Source organism: Macrotis lagotis, chromosome 4, assembly GCF_037893015.1.
Source record: "Macrotis lagotis isolate mMagLag1 chromosome 4, bilby.v1.9.chrom.fasta, whole genome shotgun sequence".
Taxonomy (NCBI): domain Eukaryota; kingdom Metazoa; phylum Chordata; class Mammalia; order Peramelemorphia; family Peramelidae; genus Macrotis; species Macrotis lagotis.
The window spans coordinates 19,977,991-19,993,089 of NC_133661.1; the positions used below are offsets into that span (position 1 = coordinate 19,977,991).

Here is a 15,099-nt window from a genome sequence, read left to right on the forward strand (position 1 = left end):
CCAAATGATTTCTTGGCTCTTTTTTCAGTTCTAGTTCATATCCTAATTATGTATCTTTGAGAACTCATTATTGCACTGTGCTTTTGACAGACTGACTGCTTAGCTATTTTGTATTTGTGCCTATGTCCAAAAACAATCAAGTAGCTAGTGGCCAATGTGCTGGTCATGGGCTCTCTATACTTTTTTTTTTTTTTTAGGTTTTTGCAAGGCAAATGGGGTTAAATGGCTTGCCCAAGGCCACACAGCTAGGTAATTACTAAGTGTCTGAGACCGGATTTGAACCCAGGTACTCCTGACTCCAAGGCCAGTGCTTTATACACTACACCACCTAGCGGCCCCGGGCTCTCTATACTTAACCAAATTGTCCTTAGGAAACAAACACTCAGTCTATCGCCAGTCTCCTATTGGAAGCTTTTCCAGTTCGATTTCTTTAATTTATTGCTTGGCTCATAGTAGGCACTTAATAAAGACTCGATTTCATGATTAGTGTAGGATCTGTCAGAGCCAGAAATTGGCCAGCATTGCCTTTCAGAACCCAGGGCTACCTCCTCGCTGAGATGAGCATTCGAGTAATATTTCTTATTTGGGGAGTGCATATTTGATGACTATTATGATATTTAATGAACTAGAACAGCCATTCCCTGACAATGCTGATGGCAGGAGAATTTACTACAAATTGGTTTGAGGAATATTTGATAAATACAGGGGCAAGAAGTCTACTCAGCACTAGTAAAGAGAATTTAAGAATTCTTGGAGTGTATCCTTAAGTGATTGAAATAATTCCTTCTCTCAAAATACTCCTTGCTATTGATAGAATACTGAGCAGGATGATCTAATCGGGCAATTCTTATGTGCAAAGTAGGTATGGCTAGAACTGAAGGTCATGGATGATGCTATCCATGAATTGGAGAGGACAGATGAGGATGGGTGCGCTAGTGCTCTCTTGGTTATTATTGCTCAGAAATGTCTGACTCTTCATGACCTAATTTGGAGTTTTCTTGGCAATGATACTAGAGTGATTTGTTGTTCCTTCTCCAGTTCATTTTACAGAAGAGAAAACTGAGGCAAACAGGGTTAAATGACTTGCCCAGAGTCATCCAACTAGTAAGCAAGCCAAATCAAACCAGATTTGAACTCATGAAGATGATCCTGATTCCAGATTCAGCATTTTTTATACCATGATACCACTGTGCAGCTGTCCACACTCTTAGTAGAGTTGTGGATTGGTTCAACCATCCTAAAAACAATTTTGGAACTATGACCAAAAAGAGACTGAACCCTATCTACTTTTTGACCCAGTGCTACTAGTGTTAGAGGTGTATCAGTATGAAAATATTTATGGTAGTAATTTTTGTTGTAACAAAGAACTGATAAAAATGACTCATTGTTCGGTCATTTAAGTCATGTCCAACTCTTTGTGATCTCATTTGGACTTCCCGTGACAGAAATACTGGAGCAATTTGTCATTTCTTTCTCCAACTCATTTGACAGATGAGGAAACTGAGGCAAACATGCTAAGTGACTTGCTCAGGGTCACATAACTAGTAAATGTTTGAGTCCAGCTGTGATATCACAAAGATGAGTGTTCCTGACTCTAGGCCTAGTTGGAAAGAAGCAATTATCCAGTATCTAGCATGGCCAAATACCGCTAGGTGCCAGAGATTCAGGAACAAAAACGAACTAGTCTGCTCTCATGGGGTTATATTCTATCAGGGAAAATAACATATCTTTTAAAAAATAATCTACAAAGCAAATAGAAGGTAATCTGGAAAAGGGAGGAGGAAGCACTAAGCATGTGAAGAAATCAATTATTTAAAAAGTCAATCTTTAATGGAATGAATCATATGTGGCTGAAGGATCTTCTTTTTGTTTTTGTGTCCATAGATTGATCTTCAGACTTTCCTCACCCTGACAGATCAGGATTTAAAGGAGCTGGGGATTACAACTTTTGGGGCCAGAAGGAAAATGCTGCTTGCAATCTCAGGTAACTATGATAATGCTACCAGAGTTCCACGATACCCCTAGACTTGGGATCTCATTGATGTGAGTGCAGCCTCCAGAGATGCAGATGCCTGGCCATCCTCTGGGGAGTCTTACAGCACTGGCTGTCCAGATTTGGAGCTCACAGGATAGGCTCTGCCATTTGACCTGTTCTCTTTCATCTTCACTTTTTTTTCAGGAGTGGTAACTTTTGGTTCTGTAGTTGTTAAGTGTCACATGCCAAGAGATCCCCCCCACCCAGTCCTGAAATTTAAATACTTGTCTTAAAAATGTGATTTCCTTGTAATAGAACTCCTCCAAAATGCCTAAAAAGGAGAGGGATTTTTTTTAATGTATGGAAAATGATAGTGTTGGAAAATTTGACTGTTAATGTTTTTTTCTGGTTGCTGTTTTATGTCCTAGGAAGGAACTTAAGGAACATAGGCTTCTCTATAGACCAGAGACTTAAAATCTGTGTACTTAATCAAATTGGTATGTCTTGGGACTTGACAGAGATAGTATTCTGAAAGCCTTGTGATTTAGGAGTCTAATATTCAGCATCACAATGCCATGTGATCTCTGGGAGGGTGGCATTCTCAGGGGTCACCAGAAGGAAAGAAGAGTATGTCTCTCAGACATATCCCATGAGAGGCACCTCACTGTAGAGAAATGAATCTGTTCATTACCAATTCTGCAAAAAAGACATACTGGTTGTTTCATTGACTTGAAGGGAGTAGGTGAGTCTAGTCTGTAAATGCATCTGGAGGATGTAAGGAAGGGTTGCAGGGATATAAAGTGTTGAGTCAGAGAAAAGTAAAACATCACTTTTTCAAGATTTCCCCATGAAAGTTTCAGGAAGGTGAAACTTTTTTGTAGCTATCCATCTAGGAGCTCCTTCCCTCTCTAAAAGAGGGGGAAAAGCTGAGGAAAGCTGTTTCAAAGAGGGCCAGCAATTTTTTAAAAATGTTGAAGAGAGGGAACCATCATCTTCTTCAAAATGATGATCTTGGTGTGTTGTCTTAGAGTGATCATCAACCTAAAGCAACTATATACAACTATATATTGACCTGCTAGAAAAGGTCACCAACACATTTTAGTAATTTAATTTGCTGACTATGACATAGTGTCTTGTTTTATGTATTGTATTAATGGATCTATAGAGGAGTTAAAGCATCTTCATATACCTAGCTTCTTAAAATTATGTTAGCATTGGATAGTAAAAGGTTCAAGGTATAAGCAATAGAAGGAGTCAAAGGTAATGGATCCTAATCTTGATTCTGATAATAGCTTTGTGATGTTGGACAAGTCACTTAAAACTTGGTCTCTTTTTTCTCCTTTATGAAATTAGGGGGTTGGGCTAGATGGCTGGGAGATCTTTTCCACTCTAGGTCTGGAATCCAATGACAATGGATACTAAACTGGTAGTTGGAATATCTGGGTTCTAATCTTGGCTCTGCCACTCCCTAGCTTTGGGAGCTTAGGCAAACTCTTTTAGCTCCCTGCCTCATAAAAGAAGACTATCTTTGAACTATTTCTGTGCTCCTCCAAAAACATGTGATACTTCCATAATATGTCATAAGCTAACTCGCACCTGCTAAGAAGGGCATCAGTCTTGTCTAAATAATATTTTCATTTTATTGGAGAGGGGGAGAAAACACAAAACACTCAGACTCTTCCCTTGGAAAATGCTGTTTGACTGTAGATAGTTTTCTTTTTTATATACTTCTTTTGTGGTTTTGAATAAATGTAATCACCCCTTTAGTGGAGCCCTTGAACAGAAATGAACTGAGTAAATGGGATGAGTGCCCAATTCTCACTTCTTCGGACTTTGGAAGGCAAGCTTGATCATAAAGCCAATGAAATTAAATACATACCACATCTCTGCTTCTTCTCATATGTTAGCAGGGCCCAACTGTTCAATGGCATAATCCAGAGGAGCATGGAACTGTATGAAATTCTTCTTGTAGATGAGGGATTCAGAAAGTGTTTGGAAACTCTGCTCACGATAGATGCCAAGGAAAAGTCATCACTTAAGTTAGTGAAAAACTCCTGGCAAAGGCTCTATAGTTTGTGGGTTCCTTTCATCAGGGGTCACTCTGCCCCCAAACTGGTCACAGACCCACAGAGGTGTTTCTTTGGTCTTTCCTCAAAGAGACCGATTAGGAAAATGCCTTGACTTTTGGATGGCACTGAAGAGGATGCCCACCTGCTGTGGGTTCTAGGTCCATGGGGATGCTCCAAAGTGCTCTTTAATTACTGAGAGACCCTGAAGACTTTGAATAAGACATTGGTTTTGAATGCGTTGATGACGTGGGAAAGACACTTTCCTTTTTTTTCACAATTGATAGTTTATTTTTCCAATTACATGTCATGAAAGTTTTTCAACATTCATCCACATGCATATGCATATTTATAAGTTACATAATTTCCTTCCACTCTCCCTTCCCACACCCCTCCCCTCAGTGGTAAACAGTCTGGTGAACATTATACATATACATTTGTGTTGAACATCTTTACAGATTATTCATTTTCTGTTTGAGGAATCAGGACTAAGGAAAAAGAAAGAAAGCCAGGAGATAGAAAAGAAAACCATAAAAAGTGAACATAGTGTTCATTCAGATTCTGTAATTTTTTTCCTTGTTTTGTTTTGTTTCCTCTTCCTCTGAATATGATAGCATTGTCCATAACAGGTTTCCTAGGGTTGTGCTAGCTCTCTGAACTGCTGAGAGTAGCTGCATGCATCTAGGTTGATCAGCTCACAAAATTGTTGTTAATGTGGACAATGTTCCCTTGGTTCTGCTCCCTTCCCTCAGCATCAATTCCTGTAATTCATTCCATGCTTCTCTAGAATCCGACTGTTTGTGGTTTCTTATATAACAATAGTATTCCATAATATTCATGTACCATAACTTGTTTAGCCATTCCCCAGTGGATGGGCACCCCCTCAATTTCCAATTCTTTTCCACTAGAAAAACAGCTGCTATGACTATTTTGGAACATGTGGGACTTTTCCTATTTTTTATTATTTCTTCTGGCTAGGGGCCTAGAATTGGAATTGCTGGGTCAAAGGAAATGAACAGTTTTATTGCTGGAAGACACTTTCTTGAAGTGCGACTTGTTTTCCTTTGTGGAGAACTCAGGGACAAATTTAGCAGCACCTTGTGTCACCTGGCACCAGAGCTTCCCTGAGAAGCCAGAATTCAAAAAAACCTTTTTGGCCAACTGGGTTCATGGGAGATGAAAAATGGCCATTGGTTGGCCTCAAAGGACTTTGTTTCCACTTGAATCAGGGTGGAAAGAAGATGTTTCCACTTTGACCTTCTATGTAGAGAGCAGAAGGGGGATACAGAGGGAAGACAGGGCTGTGTTGGAGGCCTGGAGTTCCTGCTTCAACTGTGCTGTATGGTCTTGGGCAAGGTACTTCTCTCAGCCTCAGTTTCCTCTTCTATAAAAAGAGAGTTGAAACATTAGACCTAAAGGATACCTTTCAGCTTTAAATATTATACCAGATTAAAAAATAATCGGGGCCAGAAGGCTTTTCTGATTATCATGTTAATTAAAGGCAAAGAAAATCTCCATCTAGAAAGGATGTCAGAGAATTAAAGCTATCATAATCCACTCAAGTTTCCTTGTCAAACGGAAATTCTATTATTTAAGATGTAGTTGGTAGGAAGTGGTCCACTGCTTAGCTAGGGACCCAGCAAAAGCTCAGACTTCACTCCCAGGCCTCAGTTAGATCTAACATCTCCCGCCCTATTCTTTTAGTTTGTGACTCTGGTCAGATGCGCAACAAGATCCTGAGGGCGGCCAGGATTGTGTGAACCTTGGAAATACAAGGATGAAAGGTTGGTATTCTCCCAAACTCTCCCTCAGCTTTTCTGGAAACAAAAAAATAGGAAGAAATGACATTTTTAAATGAAAGAAAAAAAGGAGTTCATCATTAGGTTCAATCTGGTAATCTATTTGAAGTAGCATTTTTTCCTTCAGGTATGGGTGGGGGGGCTTTAGGAGTCAGAGTCACTGAACATTTTAAAGGGATTATCAGCCCTTGTTGCTATCCCAGGTACCTCTGAAGGCCTAGGGGATTGGGCATTTCCTGGTAGAACCCCAAACTTACTGAGAGTAGTTTGTCAAGTGATGCTAGCCTCTGTTCTGGATTGCATTGTCTTCCCAAGATTCCTAAAGTATTTTGTACAAGAGGAAGAAGTATTGGACCCCATAGTTTTCTTTCTGTCTGTGAAATCAAGGCTAGAAAGCAGTGCAAAAAAAAAAAATCTGTCCTGTGGCCTAGAGCTTTACTTAGTTCTTATTTCCAAGTGATTTCTTTTTGTTTTCTTTTGGTGGGGAGGGAGAAGGGTGTGCAGGCAGATAGAAATATACTGCCTCTATTAGGTAGGTTATCATTATCCAATCAAAAAGAATTTACCTAGTGCCTACTATGCTCCCTGCACTGTGCTGGAGCTGCAAAGAGAAAAATCTGAAACAGTTTCCTGGCCTCAATGAGGTGACATTCTATTAAAGGTATAACCTCTCTATAAGATATAAGTACTTACCATTAGGTGTGCCACTGGGTGATGCGTTTTTAAGCTTGATGCTCTAGCCTTTAGAACTATTGGTGAAGTCATAAGGAGTTGTGGTCTCATTGACTCAGGGAGTGTGTTCTTCTCATAGACAAAGTTATAGATCCTTGGAAAGAACTTTCTCCACCGCAGATCTATAGAAACCTAAAATTATCATGTGTTTTTAATATGGGACTGGGTGTGTATGAGACAGAAAGAGGGCCTGAAGTTTCTGAGGATTGTGGACCCACTGGTTTATTTTACAGACAAGGAAACTGAGACCTAGAAAGGCTAAGTAATTTGTTCAAGTTTGCTCATCTGAGTAAATGACTGAATCTGGATGCAAACCCAGGTTATCTAAAGGCAAATATATTGATTTCTCCTCACTCCCCAGAAGCTGCCAGCCTCCTTTCATTTCTTCAGAGTTAAATTGAGTTGGGTTTTTTGGAACCATTTGGAAAAATGTGGCAAGACATCTAGAGTGAAAACTTTGTTTGCTCAACATTTTTTCCCCCTGATTCTGGACAATAATAAAATAAAGTTTATTATGTGGTCTCCTTTGACCCTCTCCGAACACCTACTTCTTATCCCCAATTCCAGTGAATAGAATGGAAGTCACTCATTTAAGTAAATGTTCCTTGGGGCCAAAATATTGGGAGACCATTATCTCAAATTTTTGGAGACTGCATAGTATAGTGTCAACAGAATTAGTCTCTAGAGGTATCAGGAAGTTTGAGCTCTTCTGGTTCTCTTTGAAAACTTGGTCATCAACTAATATTTTTGAACTTTGATTTTCCTCTTATGTCAAATGGATCAAAGAATAAGAATGGCTGTCCTGCCTTCACAGGGTAATTTGGTGAATTAAATGAAAGTTAAATATATTTATTTATTCATTCACACACTCACCAAACATCAGAAAAGCAGGGTTGTGTGCTAGAGAGTGAGGTTTTGTTAGATGAGTCAGGAAGACTTACTTGGATTTAAGTCACTTTCTTCATCTATAAGAAGGGAATATTAAGAGCAGTTTCTTTATGACATTGCCATGAGAATCAAATTAGATAATGCATGGTAAATGACTTTAAATTGCCACAGAAATGTGAGCTACTGTTGTTACTATAATCATAATAACTGTGAGGTAGATCTATGTGTAATGAGTAGGGGAGGACAATAAAAAATCTAATCTACATTGCCAATATCTAGCTTCCCATCCCCCCAACAGCAAACATCATGTCCCAGTGACCCTTTCTGTCATAGTTACTGAATCTTAGAGGTAGATGGAACCTCTAGGTCCTATGGCCATCCCCTGCTTGATCAAGAATCCTTTCAACAGTGTCCCCATCAAATGCTCACTAAGTTTTGGTTGGAAGATCCCCATTGATGACAGGCTCATTACCTCACTAGATAATCTTACTACTCCAATCCAGTTAAATAGCTAGTTCAGCTGGATTTCCTGCTTAACCATGACTGTAGTTTGGGTAATGAGGTGGAATATTTGAATTTGAGGGTACTATCAGCTAAGCTACTTCCTTGAGCTCCATGAGTGGTCCCCACCATTCTCTGGTTCATAAACACCTTGGGGACTGGGAGAGTAATTGCAAAGTATCAGTATTATCCAGATGTGTCCCAGACATCTCATGAAGTGTCATAACTTCCTAAATTAATAGACTGAACACTACTGACTGAGCAAGTCATGTGTTTTTAAAAAAATTTTTTTATTTATCTAAGGCAATGGGGTTAAGTGACTTGCCCAAGGCCACATAGCTGGGAAGTTATTAAGTGTCTGAGACTGGATTTGAACTCAGGTCCTCCTGATTCCAGGGCTGGTACTCTATCCACTGCACTACCTAGCTACCTCTGAGCAAATCATGTCTTGCACATATTAAGGATTACTATTTTTCAAACAGAGATCCATCCTGTTGTGATGAATAAAACACAAGTTTGTATTAAAGCATCATTTCAGGCAGACTAGATTTTTAAAAAAATCCTCATTTGTTTTTTTCAAACAATGGGCACAGTACAAATGTCCTCACCCTGGAGCAGAAGGAGAAGAGGAAGGGGGATTAAAAGGTTTTCAAACTTAAATTAGAGTTCAAATGGTTGGTTATAATGGAATTAGAGACCACTTCTTATCATGATGATGGGGGAAAGCCCTCATAAAAGCTCTGCTTTCCAGACCCAAGACTAATTTTTTTATCTCTTTCACTGATGAGATGCCATTAGAGTCAGTGAGGCATAGAGTGGACAATGAGCTGGGCTCTGAGTCAGGAAGACTCTAAGCCCAAAGAATAACTACTTCCAATAGAACCTATGTGATGCTAGGCAAATCCCATAACCACTTGGTGCTTCAAATAACCATCCTACAAGGGTGCTCCTACCAGGACAGATTGCAGAGAAGATGTGGCCCTGCATTGGGAGGTGGACTTTCCTCATTAAAAGTTCCCCAGGCCTAGGAAATCGCAAGTCTTCCCCACCCCCAGATATTTGGAAGCAAAGTCGACTTTTCTACTTTTCATGGCTTTCTGCTTTTGAGGCATATATACATACGTGCTTAAATACCACACGTGCCCATGAATATATGTTTTTTATTCATGCATGCATATATATAAATATACATATATATATACATATATACATACACACACACACACACACACACTTGAACACATGCATTTCTTTATTCACATAGGCATTTTGTATATAAAAAAATAATCCAAGTCATTTTCTGAACAAATTGTGATGTGCCTCATTTGGAGTAGGAACTTTTGGGGGGTTGCCAGTCTTACCAATGTGATTGTTGGTTGGTTGGTTGGTTTGAATTGGCCAAGTTTCTCTGAAGACAGAGACTTGGAGTTGAAGGGATTTTCTCGTGACCATTTCTTGTGGGGTGAGAGGAAAGAGGTTGGGGTTTGGGGTTTGAATATCCAAGTCTACGCTCCAGGTTCATCCTTGCCTCTTTGCTGGATGCTTTTCTACATCTCAGTCTTTTCTGTTGGACTCGAACTGTCCAAATATTATCACATGCTTGGTCTTTAAAAATTTAATAATGTTTCTCATTTCCTCTGTCGTGCAAGAAATCTGGGCCAGCTACCCTATTAAATCTGCATATCTTCTGTGAAGTCTGGCTGCCTTCTTTCTCCAGGGATGCTGTTGGGGAAGGGGTGGAGAGGATGCTGTTTGATTTGCTGTTCTGGGTTCCAGAGGGTTCTGAGCATTGCTTTTGCATCTGTAACTAACAAGCATCTACTCTGCATTGCCAACCCTTCGCCATCATCATTGGACTACTTTATATTCTAACTGGGCAGTGGATTTTTTTTGTAATTGTGTAACAGTTTGCCTTTTCTTAATAGACTTTGAGCTGTAAATATTGTTCTGGGGGTCAATGTGAGATGCTACAAAACAGACTGTCCTAGATCTCATTGGCATCCTTAGTTACAGATTCCGTTCTTGAAAATTAATTCATATACTTCCCTTTTCCCCCCATCCCTTTGTTCCCCTTCACTCTTTTTTTCCTCTAGAACTGAATAAAAACCGAAGAAAACTATTTGAACCACCTAATAGTCGCCCCTCTTCTTTGGAAGGAGGAGCCAGTGGACGGCTGCCTCGACAGTATCATTCGGACATTGCTAGCGTCAGTGGCCGCTGGTAGCGCTGAGCCCTTGGCTCTCATACAGATAACTCTCCAGTTGGACACAGGAGCCCTGTGACTGACCAGCTGTCACTGCACACCACCTTCAGCACTTTGGCAATGGGGACCAGGACCAAAGCCTTTTGTCTGCACATGTACTTGGTGCCAAAAAAAGAAAAGAAACATTCTTCTGTCACCTTTCAGAACACCGAAATGTGGATTCTTTTTCTTATATAGATTCGACAGATTTTGCAATAATAATAATAATTAATAATAATAATAATGAGGGGTTTAGTTTTTTTATTTCCTATAAAATGTATGCACTGAATTTTTACTTTGAATGAAGGATTAAGAATTGACATCTGAGATGCCAGAGAGCATAGATCTTTTTTGTTTTGTTTGGGGGTGGGTTTTTGGATTTGTGGGTTGTTTTTTCTTTAGTTGTTTGGGTTTCTTTTTTTTTTATCAAGTTGGAATTTTCTGGTACTGCTTAAAAATAATTATTGAGGTCTTTCAGCACTTTACATGTCCTGATTTCTTGTCCTGTGGAAATTATTTTTTCTTCCTCCCATTTTTTTCATATCAACTCATTTATTGGCCCAAATCAAATTTAGCCATGTGTCCCATTTAGATAAAATGTCTCCCACTGATGGTACAAGATTATGATCTTTATGCATAGTATCCTATAACTTCATGGTGAGTGGGTGGGGGTGGGGGTAGGCTGAGATGTGATATTAAAAAAATTCACTTGGTTCTGGACCAATTCTGTCCATTTAGGTTTTGCATCCTGGATGCCTTTAACCCTGCAATTTGCTCATCTGTAATCGGTGTGATGAAAGACTAAAATGGATCTTGCAATATTAATCCTTTGCAGTCATCATATTTAACTGCTGCCTATATTGCCAAAAAGAAATGATTTTAATGGTTGTCTAAAGGCAAAGGGCTATTTTTTAGTATACTGCCACTAAAGGACATTTATTTATAGCAGACTTTTATTTTTAGGTACTATAAGCATTAGCATACATAACAGAGGAAACTGGCACCTACTAAAATGGATGGTAGAGAGGGAATATCATTCATGCGACTGGAGCTCAAATCCAACTCCATTTAAACTGATACCTAATCATAGTTGACAAGACAGCATTGATGCTGTGATGACAGGAAGCAGCAGCCAGCGGGGCTGACTCCTTAGGCAGTTGTTAGCACCATTCACATGCATGAAGTATCCAGAATCGTATGCATTGTTTGGTTTAGATTCACCTGGGACAGGGGCAGGTTGGATGTCTTTGGATGGGCCCTTTCCAACTGTGGCTAGGCTGAAAATACCCAAGGCCACAACATCAGTGGTCCGAGCTCCTAATTACATGCTGATACTGTGAAAGTCCACAAAACCTGGCAATGTTGTTTCCTGTGTCCCTTTTCAGACATCCTCTTACAGATTTAGGAAGGGTTTACATGGAAGAAAAAAAGTTCAAATGTACCTCCTCTTCTTTCAACTTCTCATATTTCTTTCCCCCCATTCTTCCCCTTCTTCTTCCCCTTCTCCTTCCCCCCTTCCCCTTCCCCCTCCCCCTTCCCCCCTTCCCCTTCCCTTCCCTTCCCTTCCCCTCCCCTCCCCTCCATCTCTTTTCAATCTCTCTGTCTTTCTCTTTTTCTCTCAGTCAGTTTCCAAGTACATTAAATTTGTAGAAATAATTTCTCATTGGAAATCTTGGAATTCACCTGTACTGTAAAGCCTTATTTATGTTCAATATTCAGAACTTTAAAAATGGACATAAATCACTGGCAAGTGCTCTAAGCAGAAGATATTAAGAGAAGCATTTACAGTAATTGAGTTTATTGTGGGTTTTTTTTATGGAAACATGAAATGAGAAATGCTTGCTTGAATCTTTCATGGAGAAATCCTGCCTTAAGGGAAGGAAAGATTATTGAGGAAAAAATTTGCACACACAAAAATTTTCACTTCTAAAAAAATTAAAAGTTGCCATAGTGAAAGCATAGATAATGAGGCAATCATGGAATGATCAAGAATAATTGCAAATGGGGCCCAAATCCTCTTCATGATGTGGGATTGGAATGCCTTTCCTTAAAAGGAGATCAGATTATGGGCATGTCTTCCACTTTATTCATTTAAACCTGTCATGCTCAATTGTCTGCACCAGTAGAGAATCCCAGTTAAGATTTCCATTTAGCTGAGTTAGTCTTGAATTTTGCAATTCTCCTTTAACAAAACCTCTCTACTTGGAAAGTAAGTTATTTCTTTTGTAAGATCAACAAAAGGCATTGCAGCTGGAGAATGTGTGTGGCAGTCAGCAGATTGTGTGTCTTGGGAGCAAGGCTTGGCTAGTTAGACTGAAGTGAAGGATACCCCAGGACTCCTCCACTAGTCAACAGAGGTGCAAGACCCAACCACCCAACCAGCAAGAAAACAAAACAAAACCAAAAAACACTGGAAATGAAATTTTTCTCACTTCTTTTGGATTCCACAAAGGGAATAGAACACTGCCTCAGGCAGTATGGTCAGTGTTACATGATGCACAAAACATTGGGATTGATAGATTCAAATGTTAGTTTTAAATCTGTGCCTTAATAGTGACCAGTTATCTGTAAATATGGAGCAGATACAGACTGTATTTTTGTGTGGATTTTGTCCTTTTACTGATTTTTAAAAAAGAAAGATGGAATTAAATGTTAAAAATGGGAATTTTTCAAAGCTAATCAATTGTTACATGAGAAATAAATGGATATAACCTCTTTGTACTGTCCTCGGCGAGTACAGTGTGTTTCATACATGAACAAGGAGTTCCTGCCCATAGGGAAGAAGCCTCGCTCTGCGTTTTGGTCAGTGTGGGTGATAGACACTATTAAGATTAGAAACAATTCATTTTCACAATTCTGTCCAGATGCCTAGGTTTAGTGAGCTTCAAGAGAGTTCCGGTGATCCTTTCTGGTGTTGGTGGGTAAAATAAGTATGGGAACATTCATCAAAAGAGGGAATGCATATATTGAAGCAAGAATCTTGAATTGGGGATTTGAAGACTTGATTTCAAATCCAAACTTTGACTCTTTCCACGCTTAGAGCAGCATGGAATAGTGACTAGAACACTGGACTTGAGAGTCAGAAGGACCTGGGTTCAAATTCAAATTGTTAAAGTCTTTCTAAAGAAAATTTTATTACATTTTTTGTTCTGTTCATGACCAGAATTTCTCCCAGTATTCCTTCCCCATCTTCTACAACAGAGTTTTTCTCCACATAATGTATGTGTTTATGTGTGTATGTATATATATATATATATATATATATATATATATATATATATATTCAATGCCCTATACCAATGTAGAATGGGAGTGTCTTCTCTTATTTCTTCTTTAGGTTCATATTTGTTCGTGTGAAATTGGCAATGGTGTCTTGAAAAATACTCCTAGAAAGAGAACTGAGTTGAAGATAGCAACAAATCAAAGGAGCTCCTTTAGGCTTCTTCAGACTTCATATTAAGGCAGATCTGGAGACAGACATTCTTCACAAGACACTGGCAAAGCTTGTCAGGGTCATGCTTGATTTCTGAGTTGGTCATGAAGGAGTTTGGTATTGGTAGATGGAACCTCATGTACCTTACAAAAACAGGAGACATGGCAGTTTATTGAATGGTTGGAGTCCTGATAGCTGGTAGTTAGAAACAGGTTCAGGGTGCAGAAGTCCTTATCAGTATAAAATTAGTACAAATATGGGGATACAGGCATGGATGCTAGATGACCCTGGGCAAGTTACTTAATTTCTAAGCCTCAGTTTCTTCACCTGCAAAATGAGAGGATTGAATTTAGTGACATTAGTGTTCATTCTAATTGTAAATCTATTAGTCTATGAGTACATAAATCCCTAAGTGACCCTAGTTGAGTTACTTCCCTTTTCTGGCCCTCAATTTTATTCTGGGCTTAAAATGAAATATTAATTTGCTCTCTAAGCTCCCTTATGGTTCTAAATGCTGTGATTTCCCAGACCTTTTCATTGGTTGAGAATCATGTAGACATAGACACAGACATATATGAGCATATGTAAATGCAACTGTATCCTATCATGGGTGAGTATGGATAAGTGGAAAGAGAGTGGGGTTTTGAAAACACACCAAATCAACACCAGAGAACTTTCAATCCATTTTAGAAATAAGGTGTGTTCTGGGATTAGCCTGGCAGATCATGCTTAAAAATATGAGCTATTATCCTTCCACTCAAAGAAGCATCATGCACACTTTCAAGACCACAAATCTTTCCAGTACTTTTCTAGGCTCCAGGAAAAGGCATAGAAAAAAGCCTCTACTCTCAGAAAGCTTCCATTCTACCAGGAAGATGTAGTATGTTCTCAGATCATCAAGTACAAGGAAATAGAAGAGTAGATATAGTCATTTAAAAAGAGCACCAGTCCAGAAGTCAGAAGACCTGAGTTCAACTCCTTACTCAGGCACTTGATACTTACTATCTGTGTGACCTTGTGCAAGTCACTTAACCCTGATTGTCTTGTATCCAGAACCATCTTCTGTCATCCTTTTTCATATCTGGTCCCTGGACCCAGATGACTCTGGAGGAGAAAGCGACTGGTGACTTAGCACAGCCCTCTATCCCCCACTCAATTCACATATAGGTCATGGCCTGCAATCATAGTCTTCTTTGAGAACAAAGGACAAACAACATCATCATCATCACCACCTGGGGGAATTCGAGGATACCTCTTTAGAAGGGGCACCCAAGCTAAACCTGAAGAAAGGTAAGGATTTTACAGTCTGTGAAGGAGAATGGCACTTACAAAGAGGGAGATGGAGGAAGGTAACAAACAGGATTCATCCATCAAGAAACCCAACTCTGAAAATTCAGAAAATGCTACAAAAGCTCTCTGTGTTGTGGACACAATATACAGCAGAGGCTTAATGAATGCTTAAG

General features: G+C 39.4%; 1 protein-coding gene across 2 annotated transcripts in view; it reads left to right on the plus strand.

Moving 5' to 3' along the window:
• The window catches only part of BICC1 (BicC family RNA binding protein 1), a 267,585-nt gene extending 254,656 nt beyond the window's left edge, over positions 1-12,929 (plus strand). The window contains exons 20-22 of one of the 2 annotated variants that reach the window (XM_074232284.1): positions 1,885-1,984; positions 5,746-5,825; positions 10,055-10,142. In XM_074232284.1, coding sequence (XP_074088385.1) covers positions 1,885-1,984; positions 5,746-5,801 — 156 coding nt within the window. In that variant the 3' untranslated portion in view covers positions 5,802-5,825; positions 10,055-10,142. Of the gene's footprint in view, positions 1-1,884; positions 1,985-5,745; positions 5,826-10,054 lie in introns of both variants that reach the window. The other variant, XM_074232282.1, reaches the window with a different exon arrangement.
• Positions 12,930-15,099: the final 2,170 nt, after the last annotated feature.